Genomic DNA, 16,192 nt, shown 5'->3' with positions numbered 1-16,192 from the left:
CCAAAAGAAAGTGGAAAAAATATTTATAAGCAAATAATTAACTTATTACTTATTTGAAATTATTATGTAAAGAACGCCCAAAATAGTTTTTTTTTAAATTATTATTTTATAAAAAAATAATAAATATCATTATAAGTTTTTAATGATCGGATGATCGGGATGATTAATCGGAACAGCAGTACTTAAAAAATGATCGGATGATCGGAATCGGATCAGCTGCCCAAAGTGATCGGATGATCGGGGATCGGAACAGCAAAAAAGCGATCGGTGCCCGCCACTGATATATATATATATATATATATATATATATATATATATATATATATATATATATAGAGAGAGAGAGAGAGAGAGAGAGAGAGAGAGAGAGAGAGAGAGATAGATAGATAGATAGATAAATAGATATATAGATATATATACACACACACATACACTTAATGTAATACTAAAAACATAATAGCTGTTACTGAAATATATCACTCAACCGCCGGATTTGGCTCACAAGCCGCCACTTGAATAGTACTGTTAGGCTGCTACGATGGCTACTCTGCCCGAAAAATCTTAGTCTCTCCAAATCTGGAGCCCCCCGGCTCGTACGCCTATGTTTACTTGAGATTTACAATGAGGGAGTAAGGCGACATGTACCAAAAATGGGGAAGAGAGAGATTAGAAATAAGGTTTTGTTGATAGATGTGAAATAGCGAGTGAGGAAGAAGATGAAACATGGAAGTGGTGGAGAAAAAGAAGACATGACCTATGGGTGAAATACAAGCAAGCAAAAAATGAATATGTAAGAATACGAAAAGAGGAACTGAGGAACTACAAAAGGTATGTAATCGAAAATTATACAGACGAGACTGAATTGTTTCGTAGATATGTCAACAATAAGGTGAGAAATAGAGAAGGAATAAGTAAACTTAGGGTGGACGGTAAGGAGTACGAAGATGCGGCAGCAATGCCGGAATTTATGAATGACTGTTTTCAGGCAGTGCTTACAAGGGAAAGTAACTTTAATGGACAAGAATGAGGAGAAGAAAATATAGATTACCTGGAAGGAATACAAGTTACAGCCCAAGAAGTGAGAGAAATAATGGAAGGTCTGAACGTGAGGAAAGCATTGGGACCGGATGGTGTGTCAGGCTGGGTCCTGAGAGAGTGCTGTAAGCAATTAGCTATAAAGATTCAATGCGTCATAGTCTGCTCTCTAGTTGACTCAGTAGTAGGTCTCAGCAGACTGGAAAAGAGAAGATATCATACCAGTTTATAAAGGAGGATGCCAGGAACCCCCTTTGACTTATAGACCATTTTCTCTGATGAGCGGGTAGATAAGTAAAGTACAGGGAAGGGTTGGTTGGGCAGGCGGAATTTATTTGGATCAACGGGAAGCATTCGATAAGGTGTCACATAGGAGACTGCTGTTTGAGATGGAGAACATCGGAGGACTGAGAGGAGGGCTTTTGAAGTGAATGAAGGATTCTTTGGAGAACAGGGAAATGAGGACGGTAATCAGAGATGTAAAGTCCGCGTGGTGGAAAGTGATTAGTGGAGTTCCACAGGGGTCATGTTTGCAATTTACTTTCAATGACTCGACGGAGGGAGTAAACAGTTATATATATGAGTTTGCTTGCTGACGATGCCAAGTTACTTAAGAAGGTTGAAAGTGAAGAAAATTGCCAAGCACTGCAACAGAACCTGGACAGGATATGGGAATGGAATTTAATACCAGAAAGTGAAATGTGATAGAATTTGGAAAGAGTAAAAAAGAGAACTTTATGTATATATAACTATACGATGGGAAATGAAAGCAATAAGAAAATGTCAATGGAAAATGATCTGGGAGCAACAGTATCGGATAATTTGTCGCCAGAGAAACATATAAACAGAATTGTAGTTGAGAAAGTAGCATTTAAATATTTAGACGAGGAAATGATGAAGAAATTGATTGTGACAGTGATACGTCCAAGGCTGGAATACGAAGCAACAGTATGGTCGCCGAGTACAAATTTGAACGTAAGTAAAGTAGCGAGGATTCAGAGGGAAGCAACAAAGTTGGTTCCAAGGCTATAGGAGACTCAACATACAAAGAGAGATTGAGGCGGTTGAATTTTCGGATATTGAAACAGAGGAGGGAGAGAGAAGATCTGAAGAAAGATCTAATACCATGGGATAAAAGAAACTCAAGAGGCCGTGGAAGGAAGATAAAAAAGGATGCCTGTAGAAGAGATATTAAGAACAGTTTTCCACAATCTGGAAATAGAAGTGGTCCATGCAAAGACTATTCATTAATTCAAAGTCAAATTAGATAATAGTAGATACAGAGACGGGACAGTACGGGCGTAGCTTCTTTCCCGTATATCACAACTAGATAAATACACAACTAGGTAAATACACACTCAAACACTCTCTCTCTCTCTCTCTCTCTCTCTCTCTCTCTCTCTCACACACACACACACACACACACACACACACACACACACATACATGAATTAATGAATGAAATGGATATAGCAGGTATAAGTAAAAACTGAACAGGACATTCAACTCATAACTCATAGCATAACTGGCGCCACTATAAAAATTGCCTGCCTCATAACGGGCTTGGGCCGACCACCAAGCCCCTGAAGAAAGCCTACCGGCGCTATAGGCAGAGATGTAAAAAAAAATGTATCCAAGAGCTAGGAACAGTGGTTTACTAAAGGGGAGTTTAGGGGAGGAGCAGTCTGTCTTGAGTAGCAACTACAGAGTGGATACCATGAGGCTGAGTTTCAAATTTTTCATTACAATATTGCAATGCTCTCTTTTTTTGTATGGCAAGGGAGACAGCTCAAGGGCACGAAACGACAAAAAAGCAACAAAAAAGTCCGCCAGGCGCTGCTCCAACAAAAGCAACTAGAACAAGAGGCCAAAAGAGAGGACTATTTCGGGAGGTGTCTTGACACTCCTCTCTTGAAAGAGGTCAAGTCATAGGCAGGAGGAAATATTGACAAAGGAAGCCTGTTCCAGAGTTTACCAGCGGAGGGGATAAAAGAATGAAGATGCTGGTTAACTCTTGCATAAGGGATTTGGACAATACAAGGGTGAGTAAGAGGAGAAAACCGAGTGCAGCGGGGCCGCGGGAGGGGTGGGGGAAACATGCAGTTAGGAAGTTCAGAAGAGCATTCAGCATGAAAATATCGGTAGAAGATAAAAAGAGATGCAACATTGGGGCGGAATTTAAGAGGTCTGTCTGTCTGAATTTAAGGCCGTCAGTAAGAGGAGAGGAGTTGATGAAACGAAGAACCTTAGACTCCATTCTGTCCAAAAGGGTTGTGTGCGTGGAGCCCTCCACACGTGAGATGCATACTCCAAACGAGGGCGTACAAGGCCCCTGTATATGGACAGCAACTGTACTGGGGAAATGAGCTGGCGGAGACGATACAGAACGCCTAACCCCGAGGAAGCTGATTTAGTGAGAGAAGAGATGTGAAGTTTCCAGTTAAGATTTTGAGTTAAGAATTGACCATTAAGGATATTTAGCGTAGAAGAAGGTGAGAGCTGAGTGTTGTCGAAGAATAGGGGATAGGAGTTTGGAAGACTGTGCCGAGTTGCTAGGTGAAGAAATTGAGTTTTTGAGGTGTTGAAGAACATCAGGTTCCCCCTACCACACAAAAGGTGTGATCAACGTACAGTTTATGTCCCATCATGTAATACTATACCATACTCCATTAACCACATTTCATTTGCCATTTTATATTAGGTGAAATGTAGCTGATAGGATATGGTTAGTTCTAGAATGCCCTCTTTATATTTATGCATACATGCAAGTATATGAACTTGATATGTAATTCTAATCATATGCCAGAAAATTTAAAAACTGTAATATGTTTAATTTTTCACAATAAATTTGTTTGTGTAGGTGTTGTATATGTATTGATTCATCTTTGGGAAGGAGGGGGTAACAGATCCATATGTTTTGGATATGCCTCTGAATTGAAGATACACACATTTAAAAAATGCAGAACTAGGGCATGAAACCTGAGGACAAAGTAATATTGAGACAAGAACAGTATTATATATAACATGATTATGTTACAAATGTAACACACTTGTTTTTGAGAGCTGTGGGAATGACAAATTTGAGTGATGCTATTGCCAACTCTCCTGACACGCCTTTACTACCTTGAGTGCACATATATTTTGTGAAATGCCAAGGGATTACCTGTAAGGCGAGAGGTAGGCCATCCTTAGATAGTCCAAGGGGCACGGTGGTCCCAGGCATCTCAGTGGCATTAAAGATATAGCAGTACTCTGCGCCCTTCATGGAGTAGAAGAGGGGCTCCTTGTGGTAGCATGCTGTCATGGAATGTACAGGCACCAGCAACACACTGTCCTTACCAAGGATATCCTGCCAAATAAGACTAATGATGACACATCACGGTGGAGGAAAGTAGCCTTTATATATATATATATATATATATATATATATATATATATAGAGAGAGAGAGAGAGAGAGAGAGAGAGAGAGAGAGAGAGAGAGAGAGAGAGAGAGAGAGAGAGAGAGAGAGAGAGAGAGAGAGAGAGAGAGAGAGAGAGAGAGAGAGAGAGAGAGAGAGAGAGAGAGAGAGAGAGAGAGATATCATTAATATTAAAAATACCAATTGTGCCTTCTAAATGCTGGTGTGGAACATTATTTCTTTTGTTCAACTTCTGCTTCTTTAGTAAATTCTTCATTCTATTCTTCCTCCTTTATCTACTCTTCTCTAAGCCCCTTCCTTCTCTCTTTGGTTGTTTGATTCTCCCTTCTACCTCCCTATCCAGCTCCATTCTTTCCCGGACACGACAGAAGGGTTATCGTACCATGAATTGTTTCTGCACATTCTTCCAGTTCAACTGCGGCTCATTGAACTTTTTACAACGTGGATTTGGCAGTGTCGAGATTAGACGAATCGTGGCAAACGTGTGTTCACTAAGCCCGCACATACACAACAGCCACTCCTTCATCATGTTGGCTGTGCCCTGTAGAAATAAGATAACATAAAGGGGAATGAGTAGAGGGTGCACCTCTTAGCAACATTTAATTACTGCTACTAAGGCTAAAAGGCATGCAGAAAACGTTATTTGACTGTCTTCCTTTTCTTTTCCCTTTGCATCCCAAACTGGGCTGAAGTGATAAATGCTGAAAGCTTCACTGATTTTTGGAATGGAAATTAAGTATTGCCGTCATTATTACTCTTTAAAGTCAGAGAAGTGCTGAGGAAGGGAACAAAACTCTTGTTTTAGTAAGAATTGGAAAAATAAATAGTATCGTGAGCTGCTGATTCTCACCTCACGGTTTTTCAAGTCGCTGGCGAGAGGTGGTTTACCTTTGGACTCAAAAGCAAGCTTGGTGGCCCAGATCACTGCTGAGTTGGCCATGTCCACTGGCCACTGAAACTGTGTGGAGGAGTCTTTCAGAAGCATGTTGATGGTAAGATTAAGGAAATGTGGAACAACCCTTAATTTAGCAAACTAGATTTTCCAGATAAAATCAGAATGATAAAAATTTCATCATACTTTCAATATCTGTACACCAAATGTAATTCTCTGTCCATTTTCTAGTTAGTGTGCACAGTGACAGTATTGATCTTTTTGCACATGGCTCAGGGAATTAGGGCAGTGACCTTTTCACCAGCATTTACAGAATGTTAGCATTATTTCAAGTTGCCTAGCAATGGCTGCAAGCATTTATTTGAACACTGACTACTATTTACAGAATAGCTGCACAATGACAGTTGTGATATTTTCTTCTGGGGAAAAGAATCAACAATTATCTATTGTTAACATTATTTCAAGTTGCCCAGCAGTAGCTTCAAACCATCTTTCAAACACTAATCATGATGTACAGAATATCTGACAATTAGCATGCAGATCACCAGGATTTAGTTGAGCGTGGTTGGAAAGACAATGCAATTTGTATCAGCCGATTTTACATTTCAAGTAATTATTTTTAATCCACAATTACTTAAAACTAATTTGCCGAATGGTAACTATAATTCAAAAGATGTTCGCCAGTTGGCGTACACAGCAACATTTGTTTTTTTTTATAGCCCCTCGCCATAAGCTGGAAATCTGCAAAGATTTACATCAGTGTATATAGTACTATGATATTAATGTAGGACAAGCAACGTTCCTGTTTTAGTATAATTAAGGTCTACGTATAGTGTGATGCCAGGAAATTAGGCTAGTTGTATTAAAAGTTAAAGCATGTGTTATAACGTCAGAGAGAAGTATGTGCAATTGTTGAGCAGCCCTTGGGACGTATCCTGGTGACGAGAGCGACAGAGAGTAACTAAGAATAGAGGCTAGGTCATTACTCAGTCTCGAGGCTGGCTTGGGTGCTCTGGGTCACTGAATTTTCGTGTGTTTAGACTTAGCCTGGTCCAGTGGCCAGTCTCTTTTAGGGTACTTTAATTCGACGGTCGGGCCCGCAGGCCGCAGCACGCTTCAACAGAAGTCACTACTTTTTTTTTTAGTAGGTACTGGTCAATTACCTTGGGAGAGGCTGGCTGCAAAAAGTCTCGTGAACAAGGGGGAGTGAATCAGCCCTGTCATGTCCACTCCACTCGCACCTCACTACTCAGTGGTTTGTCAGTTAAGGCTTGAGAACTTTCAAGATTTAATTTACTCTGACGAGAAAACGCCTCTTATTTTTAGTAAGCTTTGCTCGTTTTAAGGGGCAGAAATAATAGTGACGATTTAACTTTATAATTATTGGTTCTTCCGGAGGACGTGGACTTAGACGTTATAGCGATGGAAACTCTGGCCAACAACTGGTGCTCTGTAGTGCAATGGGTAGCACACGCGACTTACAACCGAGAATAATATTCATGACTTCCTTCCCCGGGCGGAGTGGAGAGGGATGGGCAGTCTTTTTCTACCCGCGCTGCGAGCTATTCAATAGTGAGAGGGTGTCAGGTAACAGGCAGCGGCAGTGTCCCTCCTCCCAGGTTTGTTTGTTTCAGGATTGTTACCCCAGGATGGAGGGAAACACGAGCCTCTACGCCTGTCAGGGTAGTGGTTTGGCCTGTGCCGCGGCGGGCAGCCATAGAGTGACTTTATAAAGGCCTAACCCGCGACCCCCCAGGTAGGAAGTGTAGAGTATGTTGAAAAAAATGTGAAATATATAGGAAAAGTGTGAGGCATGGATAAAAAGTGAAGTATGAGAAAAAAATGAAGCATATGGACAAAAGTGTGATGTACTAAGAGGAATGTGTGAGGTAGGAGAATCAGAGGAAGAGGAGGCCAGGGTAGGCACCCCCCCCAGGTACAAATAACATTAAATAAATAAATGAATAATAAATAAATACGCAAACTTGCAATAGAAAAAAAAACGGAAAATGAATGAAGAACAAAAAAGGAAGTAACCTTTAATATAATAAGATGAAGGCTATAACGAACAAGGGAGTAACCGCCTCATATAAATATAATGAAAAGAAGGCTATAACGAACAAGGGATTGACCTTAAAAATAATGAAAAGAAGGCTAAAATCAACATAACTCAGAGTAACTTTGTTAGGCAGATCGCACTACTCATGATAATACATATGCAAAAGTGGCAGCACTCCTAGAAACAGGAGCGTGTGTGAGTTTTTAACGGATGAATTTTTTAAAGAATTAGGGCACGCAGTAAATGAATGTGAAGCGAAACCCGTGAATATTGTCTCTGTGCAAAGATACCATACTGAAATGACGGTAAGAAGACAAGTCAATATGGAAGGAAAAAGTAGTTTCCAAGACTTATTGATAACACGCGATGTAGATTCGCCGACTCCTATTGTGTTGAGTACTGATTTTTCATGCAACACAAGATTATTTTGAAAACATTGCAACTAAATGAGGAACAAAAGGAACGAAGCTGAAAACTGATAATAGAAGGGGAAGCCATAACAATACAACCCATAGTGCCAGAAAAAATATGTCTTATATCTAGAGGTGAAGGATCTTAGCTAAATGTAGATGGAAATGAAAAATGACTCACTGAAAATAAGGCCGTACGTTGCAAAGCAGCTGAACCTTTGCAAATGCATGCATCTGTTGCAGGTTACATAACGCTAGTGACGCAACTACAGGCAACTGAAGCTTTATTTGAGCCTTGTGTTAGTACTCCTCAGGCTAGAGTCTTGTGCTCAGGGATAGTTAAGTTAGCCCCTTCACCTGACAATCAAAGATCTTATGTCACTGTGCCATATTTGAATATTGAAAGTGAAAGCGTTAGGAGAGATGATAATACAACGTTTGGATTTGTGAAGCCTGTCACTCATGAGCAATACGCTGATCTGCCACAAGTATCTAGTGTACAGACCGCTGACACAGTTAAGACAAACTTGAAGCCCGCAGAGCTTGAAGCAAGGAAGAAAAGCCTCTATCAAATTGCTGACGCTAAATTCCCAAGTGAGGAGAGAGAGAATCAGGTCTTAAAGTCCTTAATAGATAAATATATAACAGTGTTTTCCACAGAACAAGAACCATTAACAGTAACGCCCTATTTTCTAAGCACCATCAAGCAAAACACTGATGAAGTAGTGTACAGGCAGGCGTCCCTATAACATTCCTATCAGTTATCATGACAGAGTAAATGAACAACTTATATCACTCCAGCAACAGGGTGTGATTTGCCCTTCACGATCACCCTATAATGCCCCACTTATGCCAGTGCCAAAAAAAGATGGAGGACTACGACTTTGTCTGGACTCCCGGGCACTTAACAAGACACTCGGGACGATCGGTACCCACTCCCTAATATAACTACCATACTCAATCAATTGGGAGATAGTAAGCTTTTTTCATGCCTAGACTTGAAACAAGGTTACCATCAAATCCCCCTAGATAAAAATTAGCAGAGAGAAGACGGCATTTTCTTCTCCAGCAGGACATTGGGAATTTACTTCCCTCCCCTTTAGCCTTAAAACAGCCCCGCCCTGCTTCCAGAAAATAATAAACACTATCCTTTCAGGATTATTAGGTAACAAGGTTCAGGTGTACCTTGATGACACAATTATCCTGGGCGATACATTTTTTAATCACGTAGATAACTTAGAACAAATTCTGGATCGCTTAAAGGAAGCCAACTGACTATTAAGATGGAGAAGTGTAACTTTTTTAAGGACAGAGTAGATTACCTGGGTCATCATGCATACCTGTCAAGCTACTGTGGTGTCTTGCCATAAGATTTTGCGTTAGAGACCATAAGTTTGTGTATAAAAAACGTAAGACTTGACAGGTATGGCTCCGACGGACTCAAGCAGGGTGCACGAGGTACCTCCCCCCTCCCCCCCTCCCACACACACTCTAACCGTAACAGTAACCGTTACTCATCACGGTCACATGAATTTAAATATGGCGCGTACGATATATTTCAAATTGTTTAAAACAAACATATTAAAAAAACAACACATAGCAGGCGGAGAAATAACGTAAGATTTTCAACTGACGCCGTAAGACTTGAAAATCACCGAAATTACGGAAGACTTACGCAAAGAACGTAAGACTTGACAGGTATGAGCCATGTCATCAGCTCAGAGGAAATAAGACCTCAATCTAGCAAGCTGGAGGCCATACAAAACATCCCGGCCCCCCAAACTGTTCATGATTTACAGTCATTTCTTGGATTGACTAATTATTATCGCAAATTTATTGCAAATTATTCACTAATTGTTGCTCATCTTCTAAAGATTTACAAAGGGAAGAAATGTACACTCAAGAAAAAAGATAAAACTCCACTTATATGGACAGATGAAGCAAAAATTGCGTTCTCAACCCTTAAAGATAGAATGTTTGATACAGTCACTCTAAAAAAAATTCCCGACTTTAACAAACCTTTCGTGTTCACTACTGACGCGTGCTACTACAATACTGGTGGAGTATTGCAACAACAGGATAATTATGATAAACTAAGACCTATATTTCTTTTTAGTGAGAAATTGAACACGGCAGAACAGCGGTACAGTACAGTTGAACGAGAGGCTTTAACTGTAATTTATGGGTTGCACGTAAACCGCCCATTAATACTGGGTTACTCTATTGAGATCCACACGGATCACAAACCTTTTAGTCTGGTTGTTACAGGCAGCTAGTCGCAACGGCAGGATAGCTAGATGGCAGACTCTCATGAGTGAGTATGATTTCACAATCAATCATTTGCCAGGCAAGGAAAATATAGTTGCAGATTTTTTTTTATCAAGGATGAAGGCTCACAGGACACTGAGATTGAATTAGAAGGACCCGCGCGATAATGTTTGTGGATGGGGAACAACAAAAACCGTGGAACACGTGGATAATGAGGGGCAAGGTATTTGTCATGATTTCATTATTCAAGAAACAGCCCGTGGAAAAATACCGCGGGAGTCCCCGCCATTTTGATTGAGAGAGCGGAAACAAGTCCCAGGACAGGCGGGAAAACCAGGCAGGCGGGAAATAGGACCTTGTTCAAATCATATTCGTTATTACTGCCAAAGCTGAACTATGAGTGGGATGCATGACCCACTAATACCTAGTGCATTTTTTTTTTACGTCGCTGCCTGTATATATACATATATATATATATATATATATATATATATATATATATATATATATATATTTATTTATTTATTTATTTATTTTTTTACGTCTTTGCCTGTTGCGCCAGTAGGCATCTTACTGGTGGGGCCTGATGGTCGGCCCAAGGCTTCTTCCAGGTGGGGCCTGATGGTCGGCCCAGCCCGTTCTGGCGCAGGCGAGTGTTTATAGTGGCGCCATCTTGCATTGGCTCATGCTGCCCCCCGGAACTCGTTCTTGATTCGCTTGGACGGCTTCCTCTAGAGTCCGGGTTGATGGGTGGTCTTCAGGACAGCATGTGGGTAGTTTTAAGCTACTCGGCGGTGACTGAAAAATCCAAGTGGTAGCGTGGGGATTCGAACCCGCGTCATCCATCACGCGGTGAGTGTGGGCCCAGTACGCTACCAGTTCGGCCACCGCCGAACACCATGCATGGTGTTAGGTTATTAATAAATAATAATCCATAGCCGTTAGGGCGTTTAGTGTAAGTGTTATGCAGAAAGAGAGATGTCAGTTGTGGCGAGTGCTGGCATCTTGACCGCGGAGCGCAGCAGCTGAGGATTGTGGGTCGGCGGCGCACCCACATCATCTTCCTCCCAGACTTCAACGCGACAAGACGTCCCTCACCAACCTCCCGCGCCACGTGTCCATCGTGGTGGTTTTCCTTCCCTTGTATTATCCACAAGTCAGGGTGACTGTGTACTGCAGGCGAGGGAAGCCCTTGGGAGGTACGAGTAGGCGGCGTGTTGCTGGAAGGTTACGAGAAGAGGACTGAAGGAGGAATCCAGTGCGAACGGACCACGTGGTAGATCAGGTGGGGCTTCTGCTTCGCCCACCTACAGTTAAGTACACTTATTGCATAGGATGTTTTAAGATAGTTAGCTAGGCTGCTGTGTGCCTGGAATTAATTAATTATTCATTATTTTCCAGCGAGTTTTCTTTGTTACTTTAAATAAACTTAAGAGCAGGTTCATCTGGTCTTTGCTTGTCCTATGGTAGTTGTGATTGGTCATAATAAGAGACGAGAAGGGGCTGTGAGTCTGAGAACTCAATTTTCAGATATTTTATTTTATATTTTTTATTACTGAGAATTTTACGAGATCCTCAGAAGTCCAGACCTTTCAAGAACCCCACAGTATTGCACTAGCGTAAAAAAAGAAACAGGCGTCGAAAGATGAGAAAATAACATGTATGATATGTATGGACCTGAGTTGTGAGTGTATTGGCTACACATTTGACTGGAGTATTCAGGAGATTAGTGAGCTGCATGATGAGCAGCCAGCATATAAGTATGCTAAAAGAAGGAAGCCCCATGAATGAGATTGAGCAAAGACTCGGAGAAAAAAGGTATAATGTGAAGACGCCCGTTAGAGGTACAGGTGGAAAATGTGTTATGTTGTGTTGAAGACACCCCTGTGAGAGGTACAGGCGGAAAATATGTTATATTGTGTTGAAGTTGGGCATAATGTGAGATGTCAGTGTTGCAGGTGGAAAATAGTGTTTTAGTGAATCCGTACGGAGAAGCCACTAAGGTGGTTGTTCTACCCCGCAAGTATTTCCAAGGCGATAACTCTGGCTCATTCGTCGCCACTGCAGGGCACGGAGGAACCAAAGTTACGTTATCTCAGTGTAGAAAGGTCGCTTTCTGGCCTGGAATGAAAGGGATGTAGAAACTTATGTAAGGAAGTGCGTCATGGTAGTCGTTTTAAACTTGCACCCTGCTCCTTGGCGGCATTATCCAGACGTCACCGCTCTTTTTGAGAGAATACACATGGACCTTGTGGGTCCCATGGGTGTATCGGATAATGGGGTTCGATACGTAATGCCCATAGTTGATGTTTTTACAAGGTATTTGATTACAGTACCCTTACGGAGTAAGGAAGCCGGCGAAATGGCAAGGGCAATGTACGTGGATGTTGTTTGTGTACACGGTGTTCCTCAGACAGTTGTTACAGATCAAGGTACAGAGTTCGTTATTTCCGTGATGCAGGAGATAATTTCCGGGCTACCTATGCGACACGCGAAAATAACGGCTTACCATCCAAGTGGAAATGGAATAATCAAGCGCGCAAATTATACGGCTGTTAACATTTTGAGGACAATGGTTCTAGGAAATGTGTCCATTTGGGATATAATGTTACTTACTTGCAACCACCCTGGCCTATAATGCTGCGTATCATCGCACCATTAAGGAGTCCCCTTTTTATCGAGAGAGAGAGAGAGAGAGAGAGAGAGAGAGAGAGAGAGAGAGAGAGAGAGAGAGAGAGAGAGAGAGAGAGAGAATTTTTAGAGATCCTCGTATGCCCTACACTATGTTAGAAAAAACTCAGCAGCCCTGGTATGATACTGACTCCTATAAAAAGGAAATGGCTGCAATTGCAAGGAAAGTTTATGATACTGACTCCTATAAAGAGGAAATGGCTGCAGTTGCAAAGAAAGTTTATGATAGATGCCAGGCTTACACTGAAGAAGGTAGAGATGAAATGGAAAAGTACTACAAACCTACGAAACTCAAAACTACCAGCGTTGGGGACAGAGTGTTCCTCAAACATACACCAAAAATAAAATAAAATGAAAAGTTGCAACCTATTTTTGATGGACCCTATAGGGTAATAGAGAAGATCAGTGATGTAGTGGTAAAAATTAGGAACCTCAGGACTAGTAAGGTCTCAACGGTCCACACAGATAGAGAAAAAGTCCTTCATGAAGACTGCATCGATGTGCAGCAATGTCCAACGGTTAGGCAAGCATACCCTTTAAATCTGGAAACAGACACTGAAATATTTTCTGCATTGCTCAGCCCTGGTACTGAGACTAATTCTACCGAAAATGATAACTCGTAGCGAAGAAGTGACTGCTACTCATGACACATTAAATAATGTTCGTTCTACAACAGCAATAAACAGCTGATGCACAGGCCCTACCTTCTCAGGTTACTCCCAAACTTTCAGAGCCACCTCGGCATAGATAAAGCCTTCGCTCTTCAACGGTACAAGAGTTGCCTTATGTAATGTCAAAGCTAATACGATATAAAACAAGAATAAAGAACGTATAAGGATGAAAATACAATAATTAAGCGGAAATATGACGAAGTAAACCACAGATTTATTTGACTGTCGGTGTACGACTCCTAACACAACAGAAGTCCCCAACACGTGCTGGCCTAAGTTTCACACCAACATACTATCTATATTATACTTCTCACAGACAGAGACTATAGTACCGTTTATCCTCACAGAAGATGTTTTTGCCGCATTATATAAAGCACGGAATTTAACTGCTTCTTTAGCTTGAAATGTTATTCAAATGTCACCTGAGTATCCAGCTGTAAAAGCAATCAAATACACACTCTTTAATTTTGAAAATGAATTCAGTTCATTGCTGCATCATCTAAGAAAAGTTTTAGGCTATGTGATGACTACTAATCCAAACAAGCTGCATGCTTCTATGAATTATAGAAAAAAACGAGAAATAATTATTTTTTAAGGATCCTTGTCTAATAACCTATTTGGTACTGCGACCCAGGCTCAAGTTGACGCGATTCATGGAAAAAAATAGAGTACTAGAGTCATTAACTGAGAAAGATTTTATATAGTTAAATGTTTATTATGGAAAACTCAACATCGTTAAATAATATGCATGCCATGCAATCTGCCTTTAATAGGTTATATTCAGCTGTAGATGTATTGAACCAAGTTGTGCGCCAATTTTCAATAGACTTTGGCAAAAAGCTCCTACAAGCATTGTTGAATTTTGACTTAGCATTGAGACACATAAGTTGCCATTTTCATGAACTGTAGTTTAGCAGTTCCATGAAATAATCAGCGAAGAATAAAATAGGGTATAAACATTTATGACTCCATCTTTCACTTCACCACTCCGTAATTTCTTTAATTTTTGGTTTACAGAGAATTGACAAACTTATGTGAGATCTACAATCATTGCTGAGTATAACGGTACCAACCAAAACGACTGATCTTGCATATGAGACGAGTTAAAGCAAATAATAAAGAGGTGAGTCGCATCAAAGAGTGTGTCAATGATAAGTGAGCGAGAGGAGCGTCAGCCAATCACAGAGCAGCTTACAAACCTCTCGCTAGGCTCCAGGTGCAGGCTTCAACTGAACGCACTATAGTACGTGTAGAGCTTAAGCATAACCAAAATAATGAAGAAGATGGGAAGATATTCAACCAACTGATGGTTTCTTCTAAAAATAGATAAATAAACATTCAAACGGTTGTTTTCCAAACAACTCCTCTCCCTATGTCTGCAAAATTGTAGGACACTTGAATTTTGCTTACCTTACCAGCAATATAAAAGGGCTGTGGGTCACAAGTGACGAGGCAGCATCAAAACTAATCCTTACCTTGCATGTGATCACTCTAAAGGTATGCTCAAGGTGGAGACGGGCGGCGTGAAGAGCCTCCCGCAACGATGGTTCAGTAGCGGGGCACCAAGGTGAGTCCATACTATCTGCCCACCTTCTCCACAGAACACAATGAGGAGAGGGAGGAAGGGGATGAAGAAAACAGTGAACAGGAGATGGGTCATGACAAGTACAATGCAGTATCATGTATTAAGATATGTGTTTGTTATACCTCTTCACTCAACTCGCCAGTGACATGGACGCTGACAAAGTCTATGGGAAATAACTTAAGAAATGCCCAATGAGTAATGGAGAGATCAATGATAAGAGCTACTATAAAAAAACAAGAAAACTATAAACGGATAACAGCAGATAGAAAAAGACAACATAATATAGGCAATTAAAATAAAGAAATGACAATGGTCAGGACACTCATGTACAAGAGAGGACCACAGATGGACAAAAAAGTGACAGACTGGGGAATAAGACGAATAAAAAAAGATACAAGAGAAGGCTATTCACTAGATGGTGTGATTAAATATGAAAATACTATATGGAACATTTACATCAATAATGGATACTAAGGATATATGACCGAAATGAATGGAAGCATTTGGAATATATGTCATGCAATAAAATGGTGCAGGCTGAAGCTGATGATAATCATACATTTCATATTAAGACTCAGAAGGATGATCAGAGGATCATAGAGTTAGAGAATAGGGTTACGACTCTCGCCACCCAGGTACACTTACTGGTTAGTGCAGCAGCAACAAGCCCCGCCTCCTCCTCCTCCCCTTCCTCTTCCTCTTCTTCCTCGTCCTCCTCCCCTCTAGTATTGCCTTCACCCACACAGCAGCCCCTCCCATCCTCCTCCTCCTCCTCCTCCTCGACCATCTCCGATCTCCCCGCTTCCCACCCCTCCTTCTCCTCTTCTTCCTCCTCTTCCTCCTCCTCCTCCTCCTCCTCCTCCTGCCTCTTCCGTCCCCCCTCCCCTCTCCCCGCCACCCTCCTCCTCCTCCTCTCCCTCTTTCTCCTCCTTGTCCTCCGCCTCTTCGCTCGTCCCTCCCTCCCACACCGGTCCTTCACCTTCCCCTTCCCCTCTTCCTCCTCCTCTCTCGTCCGTCCCTCCTCCCCACCTCACTCCCTTTCACCTACTCCTCCTCCTCCTCCTCCTCCTCCTCCTCCACCTCCTCCTCCTCCTCCTCCAATTCCTCGCCTTCCTCTTCCGTCCCCCCTCGCCCCACTTCCCGCCCACTCTCCTCCTCCTC

At 41.6% G+C, this 16,192-nt stretch overlaps 1 protein-coding gene across 1 annotated transcript in view; it reads right to left on the bottom strand.

Moving 5' to 3' along the window:
• Positions 1-4,198: 4,198 nt before the first annotated feature.
• The window catches only part of LOC126990516 (fatty-acid amide hydrolase 2-B-like), a gene marked incomplete at its 3' end in the record, with an annotated part of 33,124 nt that continues 21,130 nt past the window's right edge, over positions 4,199-16,192 (bottom strand). Inside the window, 4 exon segments of the mRNA XM_050849114.1 lie at positions 4,199-4,384; positions 4,838-4,996; positions 5,306-5,413; positions 14,922-15,036. Of these exon segments, the coding sequence (XP_050705071.1) occupies positions 4,199-4,384; positions 4,838-4,996; positions 5,306-5,413; positions 14,922-15,036 (568 nt within the window).

This window comes from Eriocheir sinensis, unplaced genomic scaffold (assembly GCF_024679095.1).
Source record: "Eriocheir sinensis breed Jianghai 21 unplaced genomic scaffold, ASM2467909v1 Scaffold1704, whole genome shotgun sequence".
Taxonomy (NCBI): Eukaryota; Metazoa; Arthropoda; class Malacostraca; order Decapoda; family Varunidae; genus Eriocheir; species Eriocheir sinensis.
This window is presented reverse-complemented; position numbering and strand designations above follow the sequence as displayed.